General features: G+C 31.7%; 1 protein-coding gene across 1 annotated transcript in view; it reads right to left on the bottom strand.

Annotated features, from left to right (window-relative positions):
- Positions 1 to 375: 375 nt before the first annotated feature.
- LOC143042795 (malate synthase-like) overlaps positions 376 to 27439 on the bottom strand; it is a 50603-nt gene continuing 23539 nt past the window's right edge. The window contains exons 7-15 of the mRNA XM_076215255.1: positions 20466 to 20576; positions 20164 to 20223; positions 15870 to 16026; positions 12356 to 12557; positions 11312 to 11390; positions 9340 to 9432; positions 7723 to 7795; positions 6326 to 6393; positions 376 to 4700 (exon numbers count right to left, since the gene is read on the bottom strand). Of these exons, the coding sequence (XP_076071370.1) occupies positions 4431 to 4700; positions 6326 to 6393; positions 7723 to 7795; positions 9340 to 9432; positions 11312 to 11390; positions 12356 to 12557; positions 15870 to 16026; positions 20164 to 20223; positions 20466 to 20576 (1113 nt within the window). The 3' untranslated portion in view covers positions 376 to 4430. The remainder of the gene's footprint in view (positions 4701 to 6325; positions 6394 to 7722; positions 7796 to 9339; positions 9433 to 11311; positions 11391 to 12355; positions 12558 to 15869; positions 16027 to 20163; positions 20224 to 20465; positions 20577 to 27439) is intronic.

Below are 27439 nucleotides of genomic sequence, written 5' to 3'. Positions count from 1 at the left end.
TGACAGTCGTATCAAATTCCATTACATTGTCAACGATGCATGAACAAAACAAACATACTCAAAGAGTAAAAAAATGTCAAAAATACGGGTACAGCAGTCAATATTGTGTTATCATCTTAATATCACTATAAAAACAACAAATGTAACGAAGAAGCACAAAAAGGCATACATCAAATTTAACATACTCATTTTGTTTTTCTTATCTTATCTTAATTTATCTATGTAAAGTCTACCCATAAAGAAATGTTTGGAGATAATACAGGCTTCAACTTGAACAAGCATCTACAACATATTCCAAGTTTTTGATTGAGTTTTCTATTAACTGTGTCTATCTAATTTGTACCTGTGCACTATGCTATAAAAAACTTGTTATTCTTTTGAAACATTTATTTTCAATTCATTTCAGCATGAATAAGGACAGTGTTTCATAGTCTGTTTGAAGCTAAAATGCTAAAATAATAAAACATTTAATAATCATCATAACAATGCATTTTCAGATTTTTCCTCCAATACTAATATAATTATATATGTTTCTATTTTGATTTATTATGCAATCAAGAAAATTTGAAACATAAATGCAAAAAACTTGATAAAGTACAGATCTTAAGCCTAACTCCTAAATATGAAGGTAACAATGAATATATAATTATACAAATTAAACTATAACAAAAATATCTATCACAAGGTGTAAATAAAAAATGTAGCATTTGTTGAAAATACTTAAAATGAAAAATTGTAGAAAAGGAAAGTAATTGTAAATCACTATATTTATACTTAGAGATTAAGCTGTAAAAATCAATTTCTGTTTTCATTGATTTAAAATATAAAAAAAGGTAACTAATTTAGAAGACTGAGTAAAACTTTTTATTGATTTTAAAGGTTCAGTAAGACCCCTTTTGGCCCCAAAATATAGCAGTTTTACAAAATTGTGAAAATGTTGTCTTTTAGATATTTATTGGAAAGAAGAATGCTACTGTTACACAAATATGGGCTGTTTTTGACAATACGATGCACATATATCGGATACTAACATCATTAAGTCATGCTAAATTACTGAGATCTTCACAATTTTATCAATTTAGTTAAATTTTAGACGGTTTCCGTCTAAATGAAAGTGGCCACATTCGTGTAAATTCAAAATATTGAAATGTAAGTTGTATTTGATGATGACATAACATATATTAAGGCTGAGGATGAACACTGATGCGGCAACTTTCATTTTTCACAAAACCATCTGAAAAGTGACGTTTTTTTTGCATATTTGATATATTTTTCTTATTTAAGCTTGAATCGGAGCATTTTTAATGACTAAATCAGTTAAAAGCTCTCACATAAACTAATTGAATCAATTAAAATAGACACTTTTAAAAAGTGTCCAAAATCTTTCGTTTGATGAACCTGAAATTTGAGGCCAAAATCGGTCCTTACCGGACCTACTTCTTTCATAGCTTTGCCAAACTCTGCATCAAAGCCATTAGAAAATTCACACATTTGAAGTTGTCCTTTATATATACTTAGGACTTGATTCTTGAAAATTGGTAACCCACAATCAATATTGTATCCCTCATATGTGATTTCTTGATACATTGGAAAATCAAAGCATGGAAAGACAAAAAATGTATATGTTATTACGTTAATTAAAAGGCACCTCAGAGCCTGAATCATTCACCTCTTAAAAATTAATCTCATAGGACTGATAAGGGTCTAATTATTTATATAACTGCTATAAGAAGTTGTTCTATGTTTTTGTTTATTATGATATATTTTTAATTCATTTTTTGCAGACTATTTCTGCTGCATACAGTGATCATCGATTTATTAGATATACATACAGAAACAAGTTTAAGACAACTTATAAAGAATAAAAAAAAGATGGCATAGGCACACATGGGTCAGACCCGCTTTAAGGGTCAGTTGGGCTATCAATCTGCAAAAAAAACCATTACCTGATACCAATTAACAGAAACATCATATTTTTCATTGGAATATTGAGCAAAACTACCAGGAAAATAAACTGGACTAATTATAATTATCTAACAAAAAATTCAACTATACATAGTGAATCTCTAACAGAACAAGAATAAATGATTGTCTGAAATGCTCTCACACATGAAAGCTCTTCGCTGTCTAGCTACTGGCCACATCTGAAGTTATTCTAAACAAAAGTACCTCATAAAAGTGGGACTAACTACTTTGTTGGGAGGGATTGATAGACAAAGATTAAAATAAAGGCTCCACTCCACTCCTAGAGTAGAGTGTTATAGTTATACATTTAATAATAACTGATAAAGCAAAAAAAAACGAACAATGTAACAAGGGCAGTTTGTTCAAAATAATGAAACATGACATTTTTATATAAATAAAATGAAGCATATAAAGGCAGTTTGTTTAAAACAAAAATGAAACAAACTATTTATCAAAATCTTGAAAATAAAAAAATTAACAACTATATTATACATGCATGGTGTATTGAAACAAATGGTGCTACAATCTTGAGCAGAGAAAACCGCATTCACTTCATTCACAAAAACTTTCACGCTCAGTGAGCACAATGAAGATTCATAGCATTGTCAAAATCAAAGTGAGTGACTAACTGGCAGATCTGTATATACAATTAAGCTGTGCAACTCTATATCATAATAAGTTCAAAATAAGATATCAAATTGCTTAATAACATATGGACAAACTGATTAAGAAATATCAAATCGTTTTAAAAATTATATATATATAGACTAACTATTGAATATGGAGATTATAATATACCAATAAGTTTTTGTATACAAATATCAATTTGTTAGATTATAGAATAACTGAAATCACAAACACTATAAATCCAGATAGAAAAAAACTAGAGGCTCTTAAGAGCCTGTGTCGCTCACCTTGGTTTATGTGCATATTAAACAAAAGACACAGATGGATTAATGACAAAATTGTGTTTTGGTGATGCTGATGTGTTTGTAGATCTTACTTTACTAAACATTCTTGCTTCTTACAATTATCTCTATCTATAATGAACTTGGCCCATTAGTTACAGAGGAAAATATTTTGTTAAAATTTACAAAAATTGTTAAAAATTGACTGTAAAGGGCAATAACTCCTTAAGGGGTTAACTGACCATGTTTATCATGTTGACTTATTTGTAGATCTTATTTTGCTGAACATGGAGGCCATCATAGTTGGTTGGCCAGGTCACCACACACATTTTTTAAACTAGATACCTCAATAATGATTGTGGCCAAGCAAAAGTATTATTAAATATGGCTTAGTAGTTTCAGAAGAGAAGATTTTTGTGAAAGATTCCAAAAATTTACAAAAAAATCGGTAAAAATGACTGTAAAGGGCAATAACTCCTCAAGGGGTCAACTGTCCATTTTGATCATGTTGACTTATTTGTAGATTTTATTTTGCTGCACATTATTGCAGTTTACAGTTTATCTCTATCTATAATAATATTCAAGATAATAACCAAAAACGGCAAAATTTCCTTAAAATTTTCAATTCAGGGTCAGCAACCCAACAACCCATTGTCCGATTTGTCTGAAAATTTCTGGGCAGATAGATCTTCACTTGATAAACAATTTAAACCCTTGTCAGATTTACTCTAAATGCTTCAGTTTCAGAGTTATAAGCCAAAATCTACATTTAAACCCCTTGTTCTATATTTAGCCATGGCGACAATCTTGGTTGATTGCCCGGGTCAACAGACACAACAAGATACCCCAATGATGATTGTGGCCAAGTTTGGTTAAATTTGGCCCAGTAGTTTCAGAGAAGAAGATTTTTGTAAAAGTTAAAAACGACGATGGATGCCAAGTGATGAGAAAAGCTCACTGGGCCTTTTAGGCCAGGTGAGCTAAAAAGACATAAAATGGCGACAGATCAATGGTACCTGAGTGGAATATTGGTTGTAAGCTGTAAATACTAACCCTGTTTAACCTGCATAAGTAACTATGTGTTTAAAGTGCAAAACTTGGTAGGCCACACAGCAAATGTACTGTATATATACTTGTGCGAAGGGTGTATTTATAGATGTAGATTACCTTTCCTCTGAAATCCATTTGTCATGTGAATCCTGCAGGGGTATGTGAGATAATCGTACATAAAAACATCTAACAAAGAATTTCCAATAGAACCAGGAACTTATATGGCACACAAATGTAAAGGCAAAATTGTCTTACATAACAATAACAAATGCAGTATAACTGAGTTTCGAGTGGAATTGTTTGGTTTTGTTTTTTTTTTGGGGGGGGGGGGAAGTAATTTTGGGAATGTGTATGCATTGAATGCCACACACTTACATTATGTATCAATTTCTAAGCATCTTTTGCTCTTCTATATTTTCATATATATCCTGATTATCTATCCTTACCCATATCCAGTTTAACAGATTATCAAGCTAAATATTTCCACATTTTCAATATTTTCTATGACTACTTTTTCTGATACTCTAAAAATGTATGGTCCATATTCAAATAAGTGGTTATGAATTCTGGAAAGTTTCGCTTTGTTACAATTTCTTCAAACATTCTAGCTGCAGTTAATAGTCTATCTTTATCCTGATTGGTTGAAAATTGTTCAGAATTCTGTGCTGACCAAAATCTTTCTCCAATCACTTCCTGTACAATGTTATGTACCATTTCCATGGTTACAACAGCTCCTGTATCTTCCAATGCAGCCTTGTGTCTTATCCATTGCCAAACCTATAAAAAACACAATTGTATTGATTTAAGGATGTGCACTACTCTATTTCAATATAAAAAGCTTATAAAAAGACTATTATATATTGATAGTACGTGTTTGTTTTTGAGATATAAGCCATTGACAAATTGGCCCGAAATAATGCTCTCTATATTTTTCTAACATTTTAACATTAACATTCTTTTTCTTTCAAAAATGATGAAAAAAACAAGGATTTTATAGGATTTTCAAAGATGACATTGTATACTACATTTAATCAAATAATGGAAAGAAAAGTTAATGGGCAATTTCTTTTAATGGCACTACATAGATAAATCCAAAGCATTTGGAATATCTGACAAAAATTCATAAACTCAAAGGAGTGAACATCCTTAAACAAAAAGACAATTTATGCCACTGTTTAACTTGGGGTCCTAATCATATCCTTGTATAAGTCAGGCATATTTTATTGAAAAAGAAATTCAATTGTTGAGAAGCAAAAAATACAGTATGTTTAAGAGTAAATAATTACATTAGATGTATGTTTCATTATAATACGTTATTCTGATTGGCTACACTGCAATCTCACGTTATTCCTTAGTCAATTGCATTACACAATAAAATGTATCATTCATGATGACACGAGGTCCCACAATAAAGTGCACAGGTAAATTAAATAAAAACTTGATAAAAATCGCATGTTCATGATCCTAGCTAAAAAAATGCAATTATAAGTATTGAATGCTTCTCTTTGTAACTTCATAGGGTTGTAAAAGCGTTGACCGTGCGCAGATTTTAGAATGAAGCACGGAAATACAAAATGTACTTCGGTCAACGCTTTTACACCCCAATTAAAGTTACAAAAAGAAGCATTTAATTCTTAAATATCAAATTGAATTAAATAACCGTCACTTTTATATTTTCTATACACAATAAACTTATAAAAAACCAGCTTATTATTTCCCTCAAATCAACCAATTGTGAGCTAGATTTCACTTCTATAGGTTGCTCTTACTTGACCAAGAATCAGAATGTCTCACCTAAGAGTAGGTAAGGTATCAAAAAGTAATATACACCAAGGTCAAAAGTCAGTAACTTGAAAATTGTATTTTATTATCAACTTGTTTATACTCTCTAGATTGGTTCTCAATTTAAGGGGGTAGACCTTGGTTCAGGGAGATAACTCTTTAAATCAGTTACGCGTTTGTAAAAGTCAAGTTCATCAATGTTTTTTAAGCATTTACCTGAAACAGATTAAAAACAATCTATGTAACCTAGAAGCTTAGAATATGTTTTTGAAAATGGTTGACACAAACGTACTGATGATTTTAAGAGTTATTTCCCTTAACCTAGGTCTACCTCCTTAATGCTTTGCCGTCTGTCTCATCAACATTTATCCATGGCCATACAACTACTTTGATCAGATAAAATAATAACCTCAATCAACTTGTTTGTTACACCCATGAAATTAATTACATTCACACTAATCTCTTAGTATTTATCTCGGAGCTTTTACATACCTGTACCCAAGGGGTTAGGGGTTTGTAAAACAAATAAGCACTGTTAAAGTCAATGTTTTGTTTGAATTGTGACTGTTATAGTTTGCGAGTCCAAATAACTCCCCTTGGACATGTCTGTTTTATATTACCTGGGATCTTGATATTTCAGCAGTTGCAGAATCTTCTACAGCACCTTTGAGATAATAGTGACCTTGACCTGTCCAATATAAAATGATCAAAGTAAAAGTCTGCATGCAACAATAAGTTTCTCAATAGTGACCTTGACCTGTCCAATATAAAATGATCAAAGTAAAAGTCTGCATGCAACAATAAGTTTCTCAATAGTGACCTTGACCTGTCCAATATAAAATGATCAAAGTAAAAGTCTGCATGCAACAATAAGTTTCTCAATAGTGACCTTGACCTGTCCAATATAAAATGATCAAAGTAAAAGTCTGCATGCAACAATAAGTTTCTCAATAGTGACCTTGACCTGTCCAATATAAAATGATCAAAGTAAACGTCTGCATGCAACAATAAGTTTCTCAATAGTGACCTTGACCTGTCCAATATAAAATGATCAAAGTAAAAGTCTGCATGCAACAATAAGTTTCTCAATAGTGACCTTGACCTGTCCAATATAAAATGATCAAAGTAAACGTCTGCATGCAACAATAAGTTTCTCAATAGTGACCTTGACCTGTCCAATATAAAATGATCAAAGTAAAAGTCTGCATGCAACAATAAGTTTCTCTAGAACTGTTATAGTGCCACACAATTACAAACAAGGCATTAGTTGAATATGGATTCAATTAGAATTCTGGAAAATTGATAAGAAATGAAAATGAAAACTTACCACACTAAATAGGGTTAGCCGTGCGTGCATGGCAGAGGTAAATGTTTCTTTCACTAATATTTCAGTATGAACTAACTAGCACCCCTTAAGTTGGGTTAGTCAGGATCTGCTTACCCTTCCGGAGCACCTGAGATCACCCCTAGTTTTTTGGTGGGGTTCATGTTGTTTATTCTTTAGTTTTCTATGTTGTGTCGTGTGTGCTGTTGTTTGTTTGTCTTTTTCATTTTTAGCCATGGCGTTGTCAGTTTGTTTTGGATTTATGAGTTTGACTGTCCCTTTGGTATCTTTCGTCCCTCTTTCATCATAAATTTCTTAACAATTATTCCAGGTTCTTATATTCTCTGTTTTCATTATTACCCTTAAAATTGCATATAGCACAGTATTGTGAAAGAATTTTGCACTTCATTATTTCAATTTTCAAGGTTGGTGAAAAATATAGATTCAAAAGGGTGGTTGAACTTCAACAGTTATCTCCCTTAAATGACCTTATTATCTTTCATTTCAAACAAAGTTCTCAAATTTGTGGATTTGTCATCATTGGTGAAATACATTGGTATGACAACCCATTTAAATGTTCAATGAAGGACACATTTTCTTTAGGCTTTTATGTAGATTTGGCATAAACAACAAAATCAATGTCCCAGCTTCAATATTGAGCAAAATTTTTCAGATTTAAAGATTTACACATACCTCTCAACCAGGCCTCAATGAACAGAATACCAACTGTAATGTTATGCCTTAAACCTTGCTGTGTTACTCCTCCCTGTAAAAACAAGTTAAAGAACTAGCACACTTTAGAATTGTTTTTTACCCTCTCTTGTAATTATCATAAGTTTAATAAAATTGAGAATGGAAATGGGGAAAGTGTCAAAGAGACAACAACCCGACCATATAAAAAACAACAGCAGAAGGTCACCAACAGGTCTACAATGTAGCGAGAAATTCCAGCACCTGGAGGCATCCTTCAGCTGGCCCCTAAACAAATATTTACTAGTTCAGTGATAATGAACGCCATACTAATTTCCAAATTGTACACAAGAAACTAAAATTAAAAAAAATACAAGACTAACAAAGGCCAGAGGCTCCTGACTTGGGACAGGCGCAAAAATGTGGCGGGGTTAAACATGTTTATGAGATCTCAACCCTCCCCCTATACCTCTAGCCAATGTAGAAAAGTAAATGATTAAACATATTTATTTATAGTGGATTGGGAAACAAGTTATTACAACTTATGCTAATCCCTTCCCACTTTTCTGGTGTAATTAATTGATGGTTGGATTCTCAAAAGTACTTTTGCAACAGCATTTTGTATTGTTTGTGCTATCTACATTATCTCCCTTAGATGGTGAAACTCATATGATTAGTTGAAAAAGTAAGAACTAGCATACTTAATAATTGTTTCTTACCCTTAAGCATCTTGCAATAATAATAAATTGTAAGATTCTCTCAACTACTTTCACAGCAAAATTTTGTATTATTCATTGTTCTCTTACAACTATCTGCCTTTGATCGTAAGATTCATGATTATGAAACCCGGCATCCTGGCATTCTGGTCTAACCTTCTCTTTCCTTCAATAAGGCCATTCTTAATACAATCCTCAAAGCCCCTTTTCAGCGTTAAATTACCAGTTGGTTTATGATTTAAATCATAAGGTTTAGCTTATCATTGACCCTTTTTTTTTTTTTTTATCAAAAACTGTAATTTCATTAATTTCTCAATAATTTTCAACAAATATGACAATATAAAAATATTTCCTACAATGCACTGTACATATATCCAATAAACAAATATATGTCATTTTCTTTCTGGCTCTAATGGGTATGATAAATTATATTGTAAGTTATATTGTAACTTTGATTGCTTATACAAGTTTAAACATATTTATTTATAGTGGATTGGGAAACAAGTTATTACAACTTATATTTATTCCATTTCACTTTGTGGTTGCAAGTGCTGCTTTGTAGTGGCTTTGCCTGCTCTTTTTTTAAATCAACAAGAGTGTCTTTCATGTGCAAGAGATATAGCTGTTTCTTAACATGGGTCATCCATTTATTGTCCCTTTCGGACAGACTATCATTGTGTCCTCAAGACCATACTGTCAGATGGTGTCAAGGGAGAACCGAAAATTCAGTCCCTGAAATTATCTCCCCAAAATTGGGATCGAACCACAAACCTTTGTGTAAGATGTTCAATGCTCTAACCACAACACCATGACTTAGAAGTAATTTCACCTTGAAAAATTCTTATCACAAGCACCACTGGATCCCAGGCTAATGGTTTCTAAGAAATGAGTACGACATACTTACTGTAGGCATTTTAAGTAAGTCTTTAGCTGTGAGATTAACATCAGGTCTTTTAATTTGGTGCTGATTTGTTGTTGGCGACATTTTCTTAAACAACTATAAAAAAAAATGTCTAAAATAAAAAATTTGTAAGGGTTCTGTGGAACCCAGTGTCTCGCCTACTTATGCTGTTAATCACACACTCAACAAAAATTATGTAAAAATCAATAAAATGAATCCTCTTGATACTATCTTTTGATTTTCAGAAGCTTCTGTCCAAGTTAGGTAAAAATCCAAGCTAGTTTAAAATCTTAAAAATGTTTTAAAAACTTTAACTGCAGACTGTATGTAATGTTAACTGGAAGAAAAACTAAGTCCATTTATAAGAAAATACTGGAAAAATGGAATTTAATTTTACAAAATTTACTTATGCATACTATCTTCTGATCATAAAAAAGCTTCTGGCCAAGTTTAGTACAATTCCAGGATAGTTTGAGAAAGTTGTTAAACTTTAACCACATAGTGAATGTTATGTTTCCTTGCAGAAAAGGCTAAGTCCATTTACAAGTAAAATACAGAAAAAATGGAATTTTATTCTTATACAAGAGGCTGTCACAACGACAGCAAACCGGATTTATTAATATTTATTTGTGTCCTGGCAATATCACAAGAAACCATTACTAATGAATGGTGAAAGTGAAAATGGTCAATATCAAATTTGACCTCTATTTTGTCATCAGTATCAACATATTAAAATTTTGAAATGCTTAGATTGAATGTTTCATGAGTAAATGCAACAACGTGAATAGAAACAACATTTTACGATCTTTAAAGAACAATAACTCCTGAACGGTAAATGTCAAAATCCTCATTTTTGAACTTGACCTCTATTTTGTCATCAGTAACAACATATAAAAATTTCAAAAGCTTTGGTTGAATGGTTAATGAGAAAATGCACGGACACGACTGGAAACACCATTTTTCAATCTTTCAAGAACCATAACTCTTGAACGGTAAAGGTCAAAATGGTCATTATTAAACTTGACCTCCATTTTGTCATCAGTAACAACATATTAAAATTTGGGAAGCTTTGGTAGAACAGTTCATGCGTAAATGCACGAACACGACTGGAAACTCCATTTTTCAATCTTTCAAGAACCATAACTCCTGAACGGTAAAAGTCAAAATCACCATTAAATAACTTGACCTTCATTTATTTGTCAGTAACAACATATCAAAATTTTAAAAGCTTTGTTTGAACGGTTCATGAGTTAATGCATGGACAACATTTGATTGCTGACCGACCAACCGACCGCCGTACATCCCCAAATCAATAACCGACATTTTTGTCACAAAAATCCAGTTAAAAATGTACTTCTGGATACTATCTTCTGATCATAAACAAGCTTCTGGCCAATTTTCATTCAATTCCAGGATAGTTTAAGAAATTTATTAAAATTTTAAAAACTTTAACCACAGAGTGAATGTAATGTTTCCTGGCAGAAAAACTAAGTCCATTTATAAGTAAAATACGGAAAAAAGTGAATTTTATTTTTACAAGAAAGAGATGATTGTGTTTTAAGCATACAGTTTATACAATCAACAATATCTTTAATGTCATATCAATGTAGTCAAAATCAATAAACCTCTATTATCTCCCCTGTAGCATATGACCTAACAACGTCCTTAACCAATATAAACAGTTAATGTGATATGGTCTGTTTTTAATCCTTTCAACTCCTCAGACTTTTTCTATATTATTACATTACATGATTACAGTAGTAGACAAAACAATAGTTACTTTAATAACAATGTAACAGTACAAGGAAGATCAGTCAGGACACATTATTCTGCCTTACAGTCATAATTTGTTACTAAGTAGAAATTAACTATTACCTTCCGACTGCTTTGATCCCAACACGGGAGAACAATTTGCATCCATTTTCAAGATTTCTTGACTACTCATATTCTATCATTAAAAGTTAATATGACAAACCTGTTGCATTGGTTGTAACAACCTCAGATCATAAACCATAAAACCATCTACACCAGCCTGTATCTCTTTCACTTTACCTCTGAAATAAAATTGAGACTGGAAATGTAATCAGTTATGTTATCTTTACAATGTTTTAAGTACTAAATTGCCCATAGTCTAAAAGGAGTGTTTTTTTTATACATACAATAATAAAACAATACATAAATTCAGAATACAACAATACCAATCACATGAATTTTATATTGCAAACAAAAATAATGGAGCAGTATCTTATGAACGATTCTGGTCCCCACTACATACAATTTTTCATGATTTATTATCATTTATACTTTAAATTATTTTATAGTGATCAGTGGTAATTTGAATTTTTACTTTATATATAGACATGCATGCATACTAATGGTAAGATTGCAGCGACTGTGTGTAAGTAGTGAGAGAAAGTGTGAGTGTGAGCAGCTATATTCTTTTTTTCTTTAATAACTATGCTCTTGTATAATGAATATAAATCCAAAAAAAAAAATGGATAGTCTTGTATATAACTTTCAATATTTACCCCAAAAACCATAGTCAGGTGGTGATTGTAGGGGTATTGTAAAATCCAGACTATTGAAAAACAAATTTAAAAAAAAAAAAATATGTTAAAACAATACATGTACTAGGAATTCGTTTTTATCAGTTGGCACTATTTTTGTTGATTGAATAAAAAGTGTATTTTTGTTAATATTAGATATATGGTCTCATAAATGTCTGCATATAGAAAATTAATACTTTGTTGCACTTAGTGGTTTCCACATACTGACAAAATAAGAAAAGATGGACACCTAATGGTAGATGGAAGAGAGGGAGGCCAAAAGAGACCGGCATTGATTGGTAAAAATTGAGATGAAAGACCTTGGGAAGACCTGGAGGGATTGAGAAGAAGGCAAAAGGCTGGCAAATGTGTCATGGATTGGTTGATGCCTTATGTAATTACAGACGCTAGGTGGATGAGTGAGGGAGAGAGAATAATACTGAATCCACAATAACCAAAGCACTGATACCTACCCTTTAACCTTATCCACAATCTGTTGGAATACAGTACCACTGGTAGTACCATTAGGTAGAATTGGTGCTGCCATCCCGCCAGTAGCATGGGCACCGTGACTATGGCATATCTTCACAACCAAATCCATGTAACTCTTCAGAAAATGGCGTTCCATAGACACATATTTATTTCTGTCTGGTAGGACAAATTCTTTTCTGTGACCTTAAATGATAAGACTATATATAAAAAAGAAGTTGTGGTATGATTGCCAATGAGGAAACTATCCACAAAAGACAAAAATGACACACATTAACAACTATAGGTCACCATACGGCCTTCAACAATGAGCAAAGCCCATACCACATAGTCAGCTATAAAAGGCCCTGATAAGACAATGTAAAACAATTCAAAGAGAAAACTAACAGCCTTATTTATGTAAAAAAATGAATATATGAATTCAATTTTTTTTTTACAATTAAAAAATTTTGTATAGGCTTGAATGCAAACTTTGGCACAATCACAAAGTAAACAAGAATCATCTAAATGTGTCCATATTACAAGGATGCTCCATTCACACTATCATTTTATATGTTCTGAGGACCAAGATTTTTTTTTTAAATTAGGCATTAAAACTAAAAAGATCATATTGTAGGGAACATGTGTGATAAGTTTTAAGTTCATTGAAACATCAACTTCATCAAAATTACCTTGACCAAAAACAGGACAGAGGGAACAAACGAGCAGACAAACTTTCAAATGCACAGACTGAAAAAACATCATGTCCCTAAATGGAGCATAAATAAAACATTTTTTTAACACAGTCCAATACAAAAGGAGTGATATTAAAAGATAGTAAACAGATGCTTTCTCAAACATGGCTACATTTTTTTATTTGAGCATCACTGATGAGTCTTTTGTAGACAAAATGCGCGTCTGGCATAAATATAAATTTTTTATCCTGGTATCTATGATGAGTTTATTTATTCATTTTCTAATATCTACAGACATTAAATGTCAAATAAGGATGATAAGGGATGGTGAAACTGTGAAAGTTATAATGTCAACAAAGAACAGCCTAGATATAACATAGCATCATGTGTGTCATAGTTGTCATGGCAACCAAAGTGAAATACTAATAGTCTATCACCTAACACACAGAAATAGTAATATTGACAAAAAAATCACTGTTCTTAGGTCTAAAGGTCAATATTTTGTTCCATGCAGAAAGTTCAAACAAATAAAATGGAGAATGTGTGAATAGGACACAGAAATACCCTTGCTTGCATATTATTATTATAACATAACTGGTATTTGTTTATAGTGGATTGGGAAACAAGTTTTGCAACTTATAATAATCCCTTTCCACTTTGGGGGTGTGAGTGCTGCCTTGTAGCATCATAAGCCTACTCTTTTTCGAAATCTACAAGGGTGTCTTTAACGTGCAAGAGATATGGCTCTCTCTTAACACGGGTCAGACATTTATCGTCCCCTTCCAATGGACTATCATTATTAAGGGTCATAAATAGAGAACTGTAAAAATGACACCACTCATATTTAAACTTGATTTGGGTTTTATGGTAATAAGCAATGTGTATAAGTTTCATAACATTTGAGGCATTCATTAAGTTTAAGAATAACAAGAATGTGTCCCTAGTACACAGATGCCCAATCCGCAATATCATTTTCTATGTTCAATGAACCATGAAAATGGGGTAATTTCTCTTGTTTGGCATTAAAATTAGAAAGATCATATCATAAGGAACATGTGAACTAAGTTTCAAGTTGATTAGACTTCAACTTCATCAAAAACTACCAACCAAAAACTTTAAGACGAACGCAAAAAAACATCCCGTTGACCGACTTCTGAGGCCCACTACTAATGATCCCGACAACAATGATAGTCGTGTCATATACCATTGGCATATTAAGTTTAAGTAGGTTTGACAACCGAGAAATAAAAAAATAACGGGAATTCAGGCCTTGGTGTCATTTTTCAAAAAATTTAGTTAAGTACCTTGTGTTATATTAAGGTATATAGGAAATTTTTTTTTGAGACAAGTGCCTGTGACTTTAACCTGAAGCTGGACAGAAGAACGAACTAACGAACGAACGGACAGACGAACAAACGCACAGACCAGAAAACATAATGCCGATTATGGGGCATAAAAACAAATTGTGATGTTCTTATGGGCTGAATTGGACAATAGACAGACCAGGGTTACACTAGTTGCCCCCTGCATCAAGCGATAGGGGGCTTAAAAACAAAAGCAAAGATAAAGTTACCTTTAATCAAAGAAAATTAAGGATGTTTGTAAAAATATTTTTCTATTTAACCCTTGATTAAACATTTATAGTGTACCAGCTCTTCTCCAAATGTAATCATGTTTTATATTTAATAGCATAAACTGTCTCTAATAATTTCATTAAAATTTAAATTCTCAGCCTGGAAATGGAATACGTTTTTAAAATCATGTGATGTCTACACAAAGGTTAATCATGACCCCATCACTCAAGATTTTGTTATTTCTATTGCATTTTGAAGGGTCAGGTTTCTTTTTATTTATATTTAAAATTCCTTAATATAAAAATAAGGAGATGATGTATGATTGTAAATAAGACACCTATTCACCAAAGTTCAAATGAATAGTTTTATTAACTGCAAATATAAAGTTCTGACATCATTCTTCAAATAAATATTTTTTGCAGCTGTTATGTGACACAATGACACAGAAAAAATAATAATGACCATTTCAATAAAATTGAACTCTTGTAATAACTTTTCAATTTTCATAATTAAAATTTGATGAATGACATTTGATTAAAATAGAATAAAAATCTTCATATGCGTCAATGGTATTTTTTTATTTTTTTATTTTCTTATTTTTTATTGTCAAGCAATTTTACATCTATAAAAAAATATTATCTAACCATATTTATATATAAAGGAAGAATGTGTCAGAGAATATCCCTGCTGAAGCTTTACAATTTAAAGGAAAGACAAAAGGACAGAAGGACAGATAGAAAGAGAGACAAAATGACAAATGGAGATAGAAAGAAAGACAGAAGGAAATACAAAAGGACAGAGGTAGAGATGGAAAGAAAGACAGAATGAAAGACAAAAGGATGGATAGAAAGAAAGACAGAAGGAAAGATAAAAGGACAGAAGAACGGATAAAAGGAAAACAGAAGGAAAGACAAAAGGACAGTAGGACAGATAGAAAGAAAGACAGAAGGAAAAACAAAAGGACAGAAGGATGGATAGAGAGAAAGACAGAAGGAAAGACAAAAGGACAGACGGACAGATAGAAAGAAACACAAAAGGACAGACTGACAGATAGAAAGAAAGACAAATGGACTGAAGGACAGATAGAAAGAAAGACAGAAGGATGGATAGTAAGAAAGACAGAAGGACAAAGTAACAAATAGTGCTCTATTGACTATGGTGGTGGCATAATTAGTGAAACAAATTAGTTCCATTTCCCACAATGCAATTCCTGAAGCTAAATTGCTTACTTAAAAAAAGTATTTACTTACCAAATTTATTGATAAATGAAGCCGAATAGTCCCATATACCACAATTCAGTCCAGCTGAATGGTCCTTCAATTCATATAAAATCTCTTCCATTTCAAATGATGCAAGGATATTCTCTATCAATACGCAGGCTTTAATACAACCATGTGGCAAATCTAACTGAAAATAAAAGGGATGTTGAATGAGAATGTAACCCAGCAACACAATCAAACAATAACATTGACAGATTTAATCAAACAACATGTGAAGTAACGTAAATGAGACAGCAACCCAATTACATAATCAAACAAGGACATTTGAACGTTTTTACTTAATAAATAGTGTTTTAAAGCTTATTTCAGCTAACCCAGACCTGCCAACTATCCCGATTTTCGCGGTATCATCCCGATTTTTACCCCTCAACCCGAATCCCGATATTGAGATCGTAAAATTAGTCAAAATCCCGATTTTCAACAAATATACCCGAAAAAATTATTGTTTACCGATTTTGAAGTTTTTCTGATCAATTTAAAAAAACAATCATTTTACCTGGGGACATTTTATGACAAGTTAATGACCCTACGCTAATCAACAGTCACAACAGGTGTCATAATTAGTGATTGTATGTAATCAGAATTCAGATTACCTAATGGGTGGTAACTTTTAGTCCTCAAAATTAATTTGTTTACACAAATTTGGTCAAACAGCCTTTCAATTTTAATCAATTTATCATACAAGCACAATTTGCAACATTTGCCATAGTTCCACAGCAAAATTATAATTAATTAAAAGATAAGAACTGTAATGAACTCTCAAGAAAACATCGTTTATCTTGCAATTTGTTTAATTTTTGAAACCAGACATCATGTGTCTGATGATTTAAAATCGACGCCATTTTGTATACACTTCTACTGTGTTACTGTATAGGCCCAAGACCACAATTAATGACCCCGCTTTTCGTTGTCCACAAATATAGTTCCTTTTAATTAGAGTGTATTTTTCCTTAATTTTTTTTCTTTCCTTTCCTCACTCATTCCTTAAATCTTTTTGGGTGGAAATGAAAGAAGAGAGGTTAAATAAATTTTTGGATGTTGTATTTTAACTGATTTTGATATGGAATGAGTGATTAGGCCAAGTGCAAAAGGTGATATTTACCGTTTTCGGAACATCTCTTGACTTGTCATAGGGGTATGGATGTGTATTGGCTAAATTTGTAAAAGTGATTGCTTCAAACTTTCTGAATTTTGGATATATATTTGGAATAGTTCAATACATTACACACACACACACAAAAAATTTGACAAAAGTGCATGGTGCAATTTTTTTAATGATGCAAAAGGTTATAAAGAACTGATCGAGGGATTAATTGTGGTCTGTGGCCTAAGAGTTGCATTTCAGCAAATTTTGAATTTTTACTTTGGCATCTTTTCTGAATGATCTATTGGTATTGATTTGTCAAACCAAATGAGAAGAAATGATTTTCACTTTCATTTGATAGAAATCTTGTGAAAAAAGTCACTTTTTAGATTAAATGCCCAAAATGTAGCTTTTTCACTTTTTTCACTATTTTTTTTCAAAAACAGCATGCTTAATTTCTCTCTGACAGTTTTTTTCTGATATCTATTTGTGTTTGTGGTATTTATTCCAGTTGTTTAACTTATTTTGTGAACTCTGAACACAAAAAAAAGTAGATAAAAACATAAAAAGAGTGCAAAATGTGCTGTTTTAATAGTCTAAGTCTATAGGTCAGTATACGCAGCAGGTGAAATGTGAAGTTCTATGCACTTAAAAGTTGTATTCCAAAACAGATTGCCCTGAACCTACATCAAAAACACTTATTACTGGTTGCTTAACCATTTCTGTTTCACAGACTACCTTTACTTTCTTCTGTTGGATAGCTAGTGGTTAAAATATTTGCCTTTTGAGGCTGAAATTTCATTCAGTTTTTAAACAGTAAAGTTAATAAACTTTGCATCAGACCATACTGTCTGCATATATAGTTGAAAGTGACAGTCTTGTTACATCCAGGATCCAAGTTTTATCATATCTAAGCACAGATTTTAGCCAAAAGAAGTATATCTCCATCTCCCATATCATTTATATGCTTTTAGATATGCAAATGTGGGGAATGCCCTAAACTGCCAACCTGTTTTTTAAACATAACATTGCTATTAAGACCATTTTATCCACATGTGTTATGATATTTGAAACTTATATTTCCATTAAAAGTACATTTATAACCTGTTAAAGTTTTTTTGATAACTTTACAACTTCAGAAAATTGTGGTAAGTGAAAAATATTACATTTGATATAAGGCCTCACCCTAATTGAAAACCTCTATTTTTTGGCACAGGCTCATATAAAATTAACTTCTGGCCATTTTTCATAAGTCTGATACATGAAGTATGCTTTCTGTTGCTTTAAATGGATGTTAACTTATACATAGAGACATTAAAAAGTGTTAGTTTTGGTATCTTTTGGTTTTTATAAGCTCAAATTTGATAGTTTTGATTGTTCTAATTCAACGCCACAATTCAGCACTCAAAGTTCAGATATGAAAAATGCCACATTTTTTTTTATTTGGTATCATATGGCTTTGAAACTTTGTAACCTGTTTTATAATATACTAAGCTTGAATCATGCCAAGTTTTATTAGAATTGGTCAAGTTTTAGGCCCCTAATAGGCCCAAGACCACAATTAATGACCCCGCTTTTCGTTGTCCACGAATATAGTTCCTTTTAATTAGAGAGAATTTTTCCTTAATTTTTTTTCTTTCCTTTCCTCACTCATTCCTTAAATCTTTTTGGGTGGAAATGAAAGAAGAGAGGTAAAATAAATTTTTGGATGTTGTATTTTAACTGATTTTGATATGGAATGAGTGATTAGGCCAAGTGCAAAAGGTGATATTTACCGTTTTCAGAACATCTCTTGACTTGTCAATAGGGGTATGGATGTGTATTAGCTAAATTTGTAAAAGTGATTGCTTCAAACTTTCTGAATTTTGGATATATATTTGGACTAGGACAATACATTACACACACAAAAAATTTGACAAAAGTGCATGGTGCAATTTTTTTAATGATGCAAAAGGTTATAAAGAACTGATAGAGGAATTAATTGTGGTCTGTGGCCTATAAGCCTCCACCGGTAAGAGCACCTCTGAATACAAAGAAAGATAACTCAAATTTTATCCTTTTTCTCATTGATACTAATAAGACCATGAGTAAGACTAAATCAAAATCTGTCTTCATCCTTCTTACTTAAGGACATGTAGTTTTAGGTGTTTTGAGTCAAGGTTCATAGATGAGAAGGTCTTTGGAGGGGGGAAAAGGGGGGGGTCTACTTTGAATCCTTTATTTTTAATGCCATTTTCTCTATTCCTCAGTTATTTTGTCAATTTTATAATTCAATAGTAAAAGAATCATGCAAATAAAAGAAATCAAGGCCTACAAGCTCATCATTAGTATACCAAAAGAAAAAGAAGAGAACTTAGACTATTTTAGGAGTAAAAAACAATGCTCACAGAAAAGTCGCAAAAATTGTAACCTTTAAAAATCTTGTCGCGCGCTAAATCCCCCATGGAGATTTTCAAAAGTTGGCAGGTCTGGCTAACCTTGATATTTTAAGGCAGCTAGTTTTTGTTTGAGGATGAAGACGGATTGCCAAGGGTAAACTGCAACATTTGGCAAGAAAACTGTCAATACCATTTATTTAAGATTTGTCTCAACACAATTCCAGTGGCAGATCCAGAAATTTTCATAAGTGGGAACCCACTGAGTGCCTAAGAGGGAGTCCTTTCCGGTCATGCTTCAGTGATTTTCAATATAATCAACCAAATTTTTTCAAGAAAGGAGAGCTAGGCCCCCTGTCCCTCTTCATCTGCCCTGAATTCCCCACTTTTAAAAGTACATTATGTACATGTACTGATCAAAAATCACTTATGATATGCATTTTTCAAAACCATATTCACAATTATCACTCTGATGAGGTTCTTGAACCTGACTGAGTACTAAAGGAAAGAACATAAATTCATCTCAACTTATTATCCCAATAATGCCATGATTGGTTGGTGTTTAATGCCACTGAGGATAGTTGGCTACTTCATTGCAGTCAATTTATAGGGTCGCCGAAGCCTTAGTGCAAAGAGAGAACAACAACCTTCAGTAGGAAATCTGACAATCCTCAGTATTGAAAGGCTAGTTATATAGTTGTTGTACTACTTAGATGGCTTGGCCAGCAAGGCCCCCTAAATAATTATCTGACATGAAACCCCAAACACATTTTGCCTTATATCAATAATCATATACCTAACATACCTTCCTTTCTGTATAATCAAATATCTTGTTCCACAATCTGGCCTCGTTACTTCCTTCAATCTGTTAATATAATGAATAAACTTTTATTTCAACAAGACTACAAATAGTATAAATATACCATCAAAAGTTCAACTGATTAATGAACATCAATTTGCACTCAAAATTAGCATGGCATGTATTTGGTCCCTTTCATCCATCCTTTAAAAAGGACATGCCATTCCTTTCTTTTAGAACACAGGACAACTCATTTAGCTTAATCAAAATTTAAATTAATTGAAAAACTGAAAGTAATATACATTTACCTTGGAAAGATAAAAGAATGGCCCACTTTCATTATCCAGAAGAATTCTAGCATTGTGGTACATCAATAGTCCAAAATCAAATAATGGACCTGGAACTTCTTTACCATTTACCTGAAAAAAATATAATTGATAAGCATTAAAAAAATCACCCCAAAGGGTGACTGGAGAATAGAAATTTGGTCACTTGGTCTTCTCCCGACAGGCAGTAAAACTCTTGCTGAAGTGGGGCGTCTGTTTGGCTGTGCGGGATGTATCAAGTGCACAGTCACGTCTGGTCAGAATGGGGACGTTAAATCCGATGTCTCGTGTAGAGAGAGTGCCACCCTCTTTGCACGTTAAGAGCCCTTGCAACAACTCTTTGAGGGGTCTGTAGGTGGCCTGCTGAAAGGCAAAATTTCTGTCCCTATCCAATACACCCTCATTTTCCAGTGGCAGTCCAAATTTCCCTGATCATCATCCCAGATGGCCTCTATTGTGACAAGACCTACCTGTTGTATTTATTGTGAACTTGTTCTTGTCCTGAATATGCATGAAATATTTGCCACTGGACATTAAGCAACCAACAATCAATCAATCATTAAAAAAATCCAGTTTACAGGAAATGACATCCACGTCGCCAGGTAAACTAAATTTGCGACAGTAAAACTACCGATGGACGTCCTAAAAGCTTCAAATACAATACAGTTATCTATATTCTAATGTAAAACAAGTTCATAATTAAATTTCAATCATTAATTTAGTGTAAAATCTTCATTAAAGAAAATTCTGCGAAAAGATGTTATCTTCTTTGGTTCTTTCACTAGGTGACATCATAGGTATGTTTCCAGCATCAAACATGAACACCGGGCGTTTTCTGGCTTCTGTGCCGCTTCAGAATGTAATAAAATTTGATAAAAGAAGATTTTTAGTTGCAACATGTGAGTTTTTTGGCTAATTATTGTAGAAATTACATGTCAATACATTCAGCAATTCAAAATGTCGGCTTCCTTAGTTACAGACAAGGAGATAGAGAATTTTAGGCTAACTGTAATCCAATCAGAACCATTGATACAAAATAATTGCATTAACCAAAGTATATATGTATAGATATGTATAGATTATTGGGTTTTCTACACTTTGATATTGTAAAATATCAGAAGAGAGCCACAATGTGAACTTTTTGGGGGAAAGCACAGCAAAAGAGATAACAAGAATGTGTCCATAGCACACGAATGCCCCACTCACACTATCAATTTCTATGTTCAGTGGACCATGAAATTGGGGTAAAAACTCTAATTTGGCATTAAAATTAGAAAGATTATATCATAGGAAACATGTATACTAAGTTTCAAGTTGATTGAACTTCAACTCATTCCAAAACTACCTTGAATAAAAGGTTAAACCTGAAACTTGCACTATCTTTTCCTATGTTCCGTGGACCATAAAAATTGGGGAAATTTCTGATTTGGCATTAGAACTAGAAATAATCCAGGCAATTTAGCATAAATTTTACCCTAACCTGAAAGTAATTGCTACAGAAGATTTTGAAGTTGAAAGTTTTAGCATCATATACCCCAAATATACACAGAAAAAAGTCCCATAAAATCTTACTGAAGGAAGACTAAAAAAATCACCATTAAAAATTCCTAATAAGTTTGCATTGAAAAGGGAGATAACTCTTGCAAAAAAGGCAGAAATATCAATAAAAACTGATACAAAATTATAACTTTATCGCTTCTATTCATCAGAATGTATTGATTCTTGATTTTTAGCAGTCTTTAGAGTATAACAAACAACTCTAAAGGTGTTTTCATATCTTTTATCAAGCTACAACCTAAATTTCGTAATTTATTACATGTCAAAGTAAAAAATCTCAAATTTAATAATTAATAATTAAGCATGTATTCTTCTTTAAGTGGTTTAAAGTTTCTTTAGAAAAGTAAGATGCTGAAAAAATATAATATACAGATATAAACAATACTAAATTTTCACATTTATTTTTCAAAGCTTCAAATTTGCAATTTCTTTTTAATTAATGAAAAATGCACAAAAAAAATAAAACTACCCGGCCATAACACTTTTGTTTTGTACATTTCATGAACAGAAGATTATATAAGTTAGTCAAATACAAATCATAACCCTGTCAAAGTATCATACTTTACCAAAATTTCAAGAAAATCCACTGAAAAAGCCCCAAAAAAAGACTCCCCTTCCGATGTTAATTTCCATGGGAAATTAAAAATGAAGATTTTGAGTTTTCCTCAAGTTAGATTTTATGGGACTTTTTTGTGGGCATATTGCTATAGATTAGAACTTAAACATTTTCTGTTGCAATTAGTTTGAGGTTAAATCTTACTTTGACTGGACTAAAAGATCATATCATAGGGAACATGTGTACTAAGTTTCAAATTGATTGGACTTCAACTTCATCAAAAACTGCCACGACCAAAAACTTTAACCTGGAGTGGGACAGACGAACGGAAGGACAAACAGATGAACGAAAGAACGAACAGACAAACATACCAACAGACCAGAAAACATAAATGGGGCATAAAAAGCCTCACATTGAGTCAAGCATCTTATATTTAATATTATCCATACCAGGGATGGGGTAATCGTAATCTGTAATCGTAATCGATTGTAATTGATTACATTTTTTCAAGTAATCGACAGTAATCTGTAATCGAAGACATTTTCGATTACATGTAATCGTAATTTAATCGATTACAGCAAAAATTTGGATGTAATCATCGATTACTTTTCGATTACTTTTGTAAAATATTTTGATAAAAAATAACCTATTTCAGAGAAAATTATGTATGTTATCACTTTGTAGTGCAGATAAAATATCATGCATCAACAATACTTGAGAGTTAACAACTGCCCTATTTCTATCTATTGTCTCAAGCTGCATTTTGAGTAACCAGTTCCTCTACCTAAATTCACTTTATATCTAACTTTTGAAACAAATGAATGTATGTGCTTGCCAATATTTCAAGAGCTTTGATATTTAAATAAGAAAATATATTTGAAATAATAAAAAGTAAAATCACAAAAATACTGAACTCAGAGGAAAATCAATACAGAAAGTCCATAATCACATGGCAAAATCAAATAACAAAACGCATCAAAAACGAAAATAGACAAGAACTGTCATATTCCTGACTTGGTACAGGCATTTTCAAATGCAGAAAATGGTGGATTAAACCTGGTTCTATAGTGCTAACCCTCTCTCTTTAATAAGAGTCTCATCAAATTCCGTTATATTTACATGATGCGTTAAATAAACAGTCACAATTAATAAAATAGTCAAAATATGGGTACATCAGTCATCATCACATAACAATTTTAAAAGGGACAATTTAACAGAACACAAAAACATCTATCTACGAACACATGGATTGACTTGAGTGTCTGACGTCATAAAATTTTTATTCGTCACATAAATTTGTCGTTCAATGTGCATACAAACAGTTTTAAAATTTACATAGGCAATGTAAGCATACAGAGTTAAAAAATCAAAAGTATGTAAGAACAAATTACAGAAATAGACCGAGATTTAAACTAGTCCAAAAGTTATAGGTAGAATTTATAAAAATCCAAAAATAGTTAATTCCACTACGCGATTGAATGATTTTGACGTTTGTGGTTCAACGTATATAGTAATTCATAATAGAAATATATCATAATATTTGATTTCTTAAGTGTTATAATATACATGTATATAAATTAGATTAAAAAAAGAACACAAAATTATTTTAACAAGGAACCAATGGCAATGCATAGCAATTCTTTTCAGAAATAGATATATGTATCCGGTTATTCCCTTTGACATTATAAATATATTTTGTATACAATTTGATTAAAGAAGTTAACAAATCCTAACAACATTCTTGCCTTTACTAATGAGATGATCAAAGTCTTCTAATCAATAACAAACATACTTTGTTTTTATTTCAATTATCTTATGTCTAATTCAGAAGGAAATTTACAATATTTAGCCCCAGGTTATAAATTATACTCCAGTGGCAGTTAAATAATCTGTAATTAGGGTGGTTATCTTAACAAAAGGTTTAAATCATGCATGTCATTATAAAAATAAATTTTGATCTGAAAAATTAGGTGAACTAATTAATTATTCTACTTTTTTTATATTGCCTTAAACATTATAATTAACTATGCAAAATTTTTTTTTTAAAGAGTTAAAACATAAAAGCTAACATAAGTCAGTAAGAAAGCTAAATTTTTTAAAAACAATAAGTTATGAATAAGTGATTATTGCAATGCGATGACATCTTTCATTTTTGTTGAAAGTCAAAATTTCAAGATTCTTTAAATATTTCTAATCTTCATCAAGAAAGAGATTTGATCTAAAAAAAACAGCTATTAACTTATAATTTAGAAACAATGCTTTGAATGCTGCATTTGGTAAAGATTTTAATTTCCACTATACAAATCGATTACATACTAAAATTTGAGTAATCGATTATTAATCGATTGCACACAAATCCTTCATGTAATCGATTATTAATCGATTACATTTGTCAGTAATCGTGCCCATCCCTGATCCATACAAAGAAAATACAATTATCTGTTTATCGTTTTATAAATGGTCTTTCCCAAACCCTACAACAGTTTTATGCTTGATAACATCTCCTTACACAATATGATGTCATTGATTATGCCTGCTCTTGTGTCAAATCTGTGGTACAAAGAATCACAGAGCGATTAGGTAGGATGATATAGGCAGAGGTTGTTATCAGCCTTTTGGTCAGTAAAATAGGATAGATTGGTAGATAAAATTATTTTTTTAATATATTTGATTAGTTATAATTATAGGGAAATATATTAAGCTTAAATGGTGCTCAACTAAAAATGTGCCTTTAAGATTTAAGGGTAGGAATGCAGATTTAGGGTGAAGATAAGGGAGACAGGAAAAAATAGTTATGTTTAGCCAAAAAGTATGTATTAAAAATCTATACTGTATGAATTGTTGAAATGATACAAACATTTTTCCATATGAACAAAAGTGTTTAAATGTCTCGCCTTCTTTTCTTACCATTGGTATTTTGTTGATAGTCCAAAATATAAAGCTACAATTATCACATAAACAAGTAAATGAGGTCGAGGTCATATAAAACAAAGAAGAAATACATGTTCACCTTACAATCATTCAATACACTAAATATGGTTGACCTATTGCTAATAGTTTCTAAGAAACAGACTTAACCAAGAAAAACTAAACATTGGTCAATGAACCATGATAATTAGGTCGAGGTCACATAAAACCTGCCAGGCAGGCATGTAAAGCTTACAATATTAATCCTTCCAAACAGCAAATAAAGTTGACTTATTGCTTTTAGTTTAAGAAAAGCAGACCAAAACACCAAAACTTTACACTCAGCAATGAACCCTGTAAATGAGGTCAAGGTCAAATAAAACCTGCAAGACCTGCATGTTCATCATAAAATATTTCTATACACCAAATATAGTAGACCTATTATTGTATATAGTATTAGAAAAAAAAAACAATACATGAAAAACTTAACTTTGACCACTGAACCATGCAAATGAGGACAAGGTCAGATGACAACTGCCAGTTAGACATGTACACCTTACCTTCATTCCATACACCAAATATAGAAGACCTATTGCATATAGTATAAGAAAATCAGACCAAAACACAAACACTAACTATAACTACTGAACCATGAAAAATAAGTCAAGATCAGATGACACCTGCCAGTTGCAAGGTACGCCAAATATCCAATTACTCATAATAATCTTATTACAACAAGAAATGTTAACTTTTTTTCACCCAAGTAGTCACTGAACCATGAAATTGAGGTCAAGGTAAACGACAGAAACTTCATAACATATTGCATCTATATACATGTATTGAACCATGATGGCCAAATATGGATTTTGTTGATCAACAGAATTTAACTTGCTTTGATTAAAATAGTTATTTCTTCGGGTTATAAAACTGAAAATAAAGGATGAAGGGTTGGTAACCAAATTTATAAAAAATCTATATTTCTTTCTGAAAAGAGGTGAGTCTAGCTGACATTGAAAAATATATGTCTGCTCCTTTTATAAGTATTATAAGATTCCAAGCTACCCATGCTTGTTATTGATACATTAGTTAACACCACTTGACATTTTAGTATTTCTCTGTGGGTTATGAAGTGACTGATAAGCCATGAAATCTGAATTAAAATGAATCAGAGAGCTGCCAAAGAAATTCAACAGAGCAAAGTGAGACTAACAAAAATACTGAAAGCTGTAACAAACACCAGCCACAATATATCTATGGTATGCATATCACTTCAAGCCGTCTATGATCAATTATTTAAATATCTGACAAATTCATGTTACTTTTATATACCATATATAAAACAAGCTACAAATGAGCAAAATAATAGGTCAAGCATGAAGCCTAGGTTTACAATCCTACTTATATTAACACCTTGTTATATAAAAACAATTTTCATTAGTACTTCCTATATCAGCTTCTTAGACGTGAGAGTTGTTGATGAATTCAAAGAAAGGGCAGATGTTTTATATAATTTAAAGACTTTTATTAACATTTTGTCTGGTTAATGTCTTATAGCTGTAAATCCATTTTAACAAGTGGTTGAAGGCGCAGATGTGTTAAGAAATTTAAATGCCATGATTTTTCTATATGGATGAAACGAAACTGGTTTGCCCACACTGGAAATTTCTTGCCTTTTTAAATAAACCGTTTTATTGAAAACATAAATACAATTCTAAATGCCAAACACGTGTTCCTTTACAAAAGATTAGTAGTGACGCTTAAATCAAAAATTTTAAAAGACTAAATAAACTGATTCAATATATGTCAAAAGTCTTCATTTGCGATTTTCGCGAGAAGGAAAATGATGTGAAAATATAAATCATAACAAAAATTTAGAACTTGGATCTCCCCTTGTCAATTACATCTAATAAATTTTCTAGCAAATTGGGCTAGAAAG

This window comes from Mytilus galloprovincialis, chromosome 8 (assembly GCF_965363235.1).
Source record: "Mytilus galloprovincialis chromosome 8, xbMytGall1.hap1.1, whole genome shotgun sequence".
In the NCBI taxonomy this organism is placed as follows: Eukaryota; Metazoa; Mollusca; class Bivalvia; order Mytilida; family Mytilidae; genus Mytilus; species Mytilus galloprovincialis.
The sequence above is the reverse complement of the archived record's forward strand: the minus strand, read 5'-3'. Positions and strand labels throughout refer to the sequence as shown.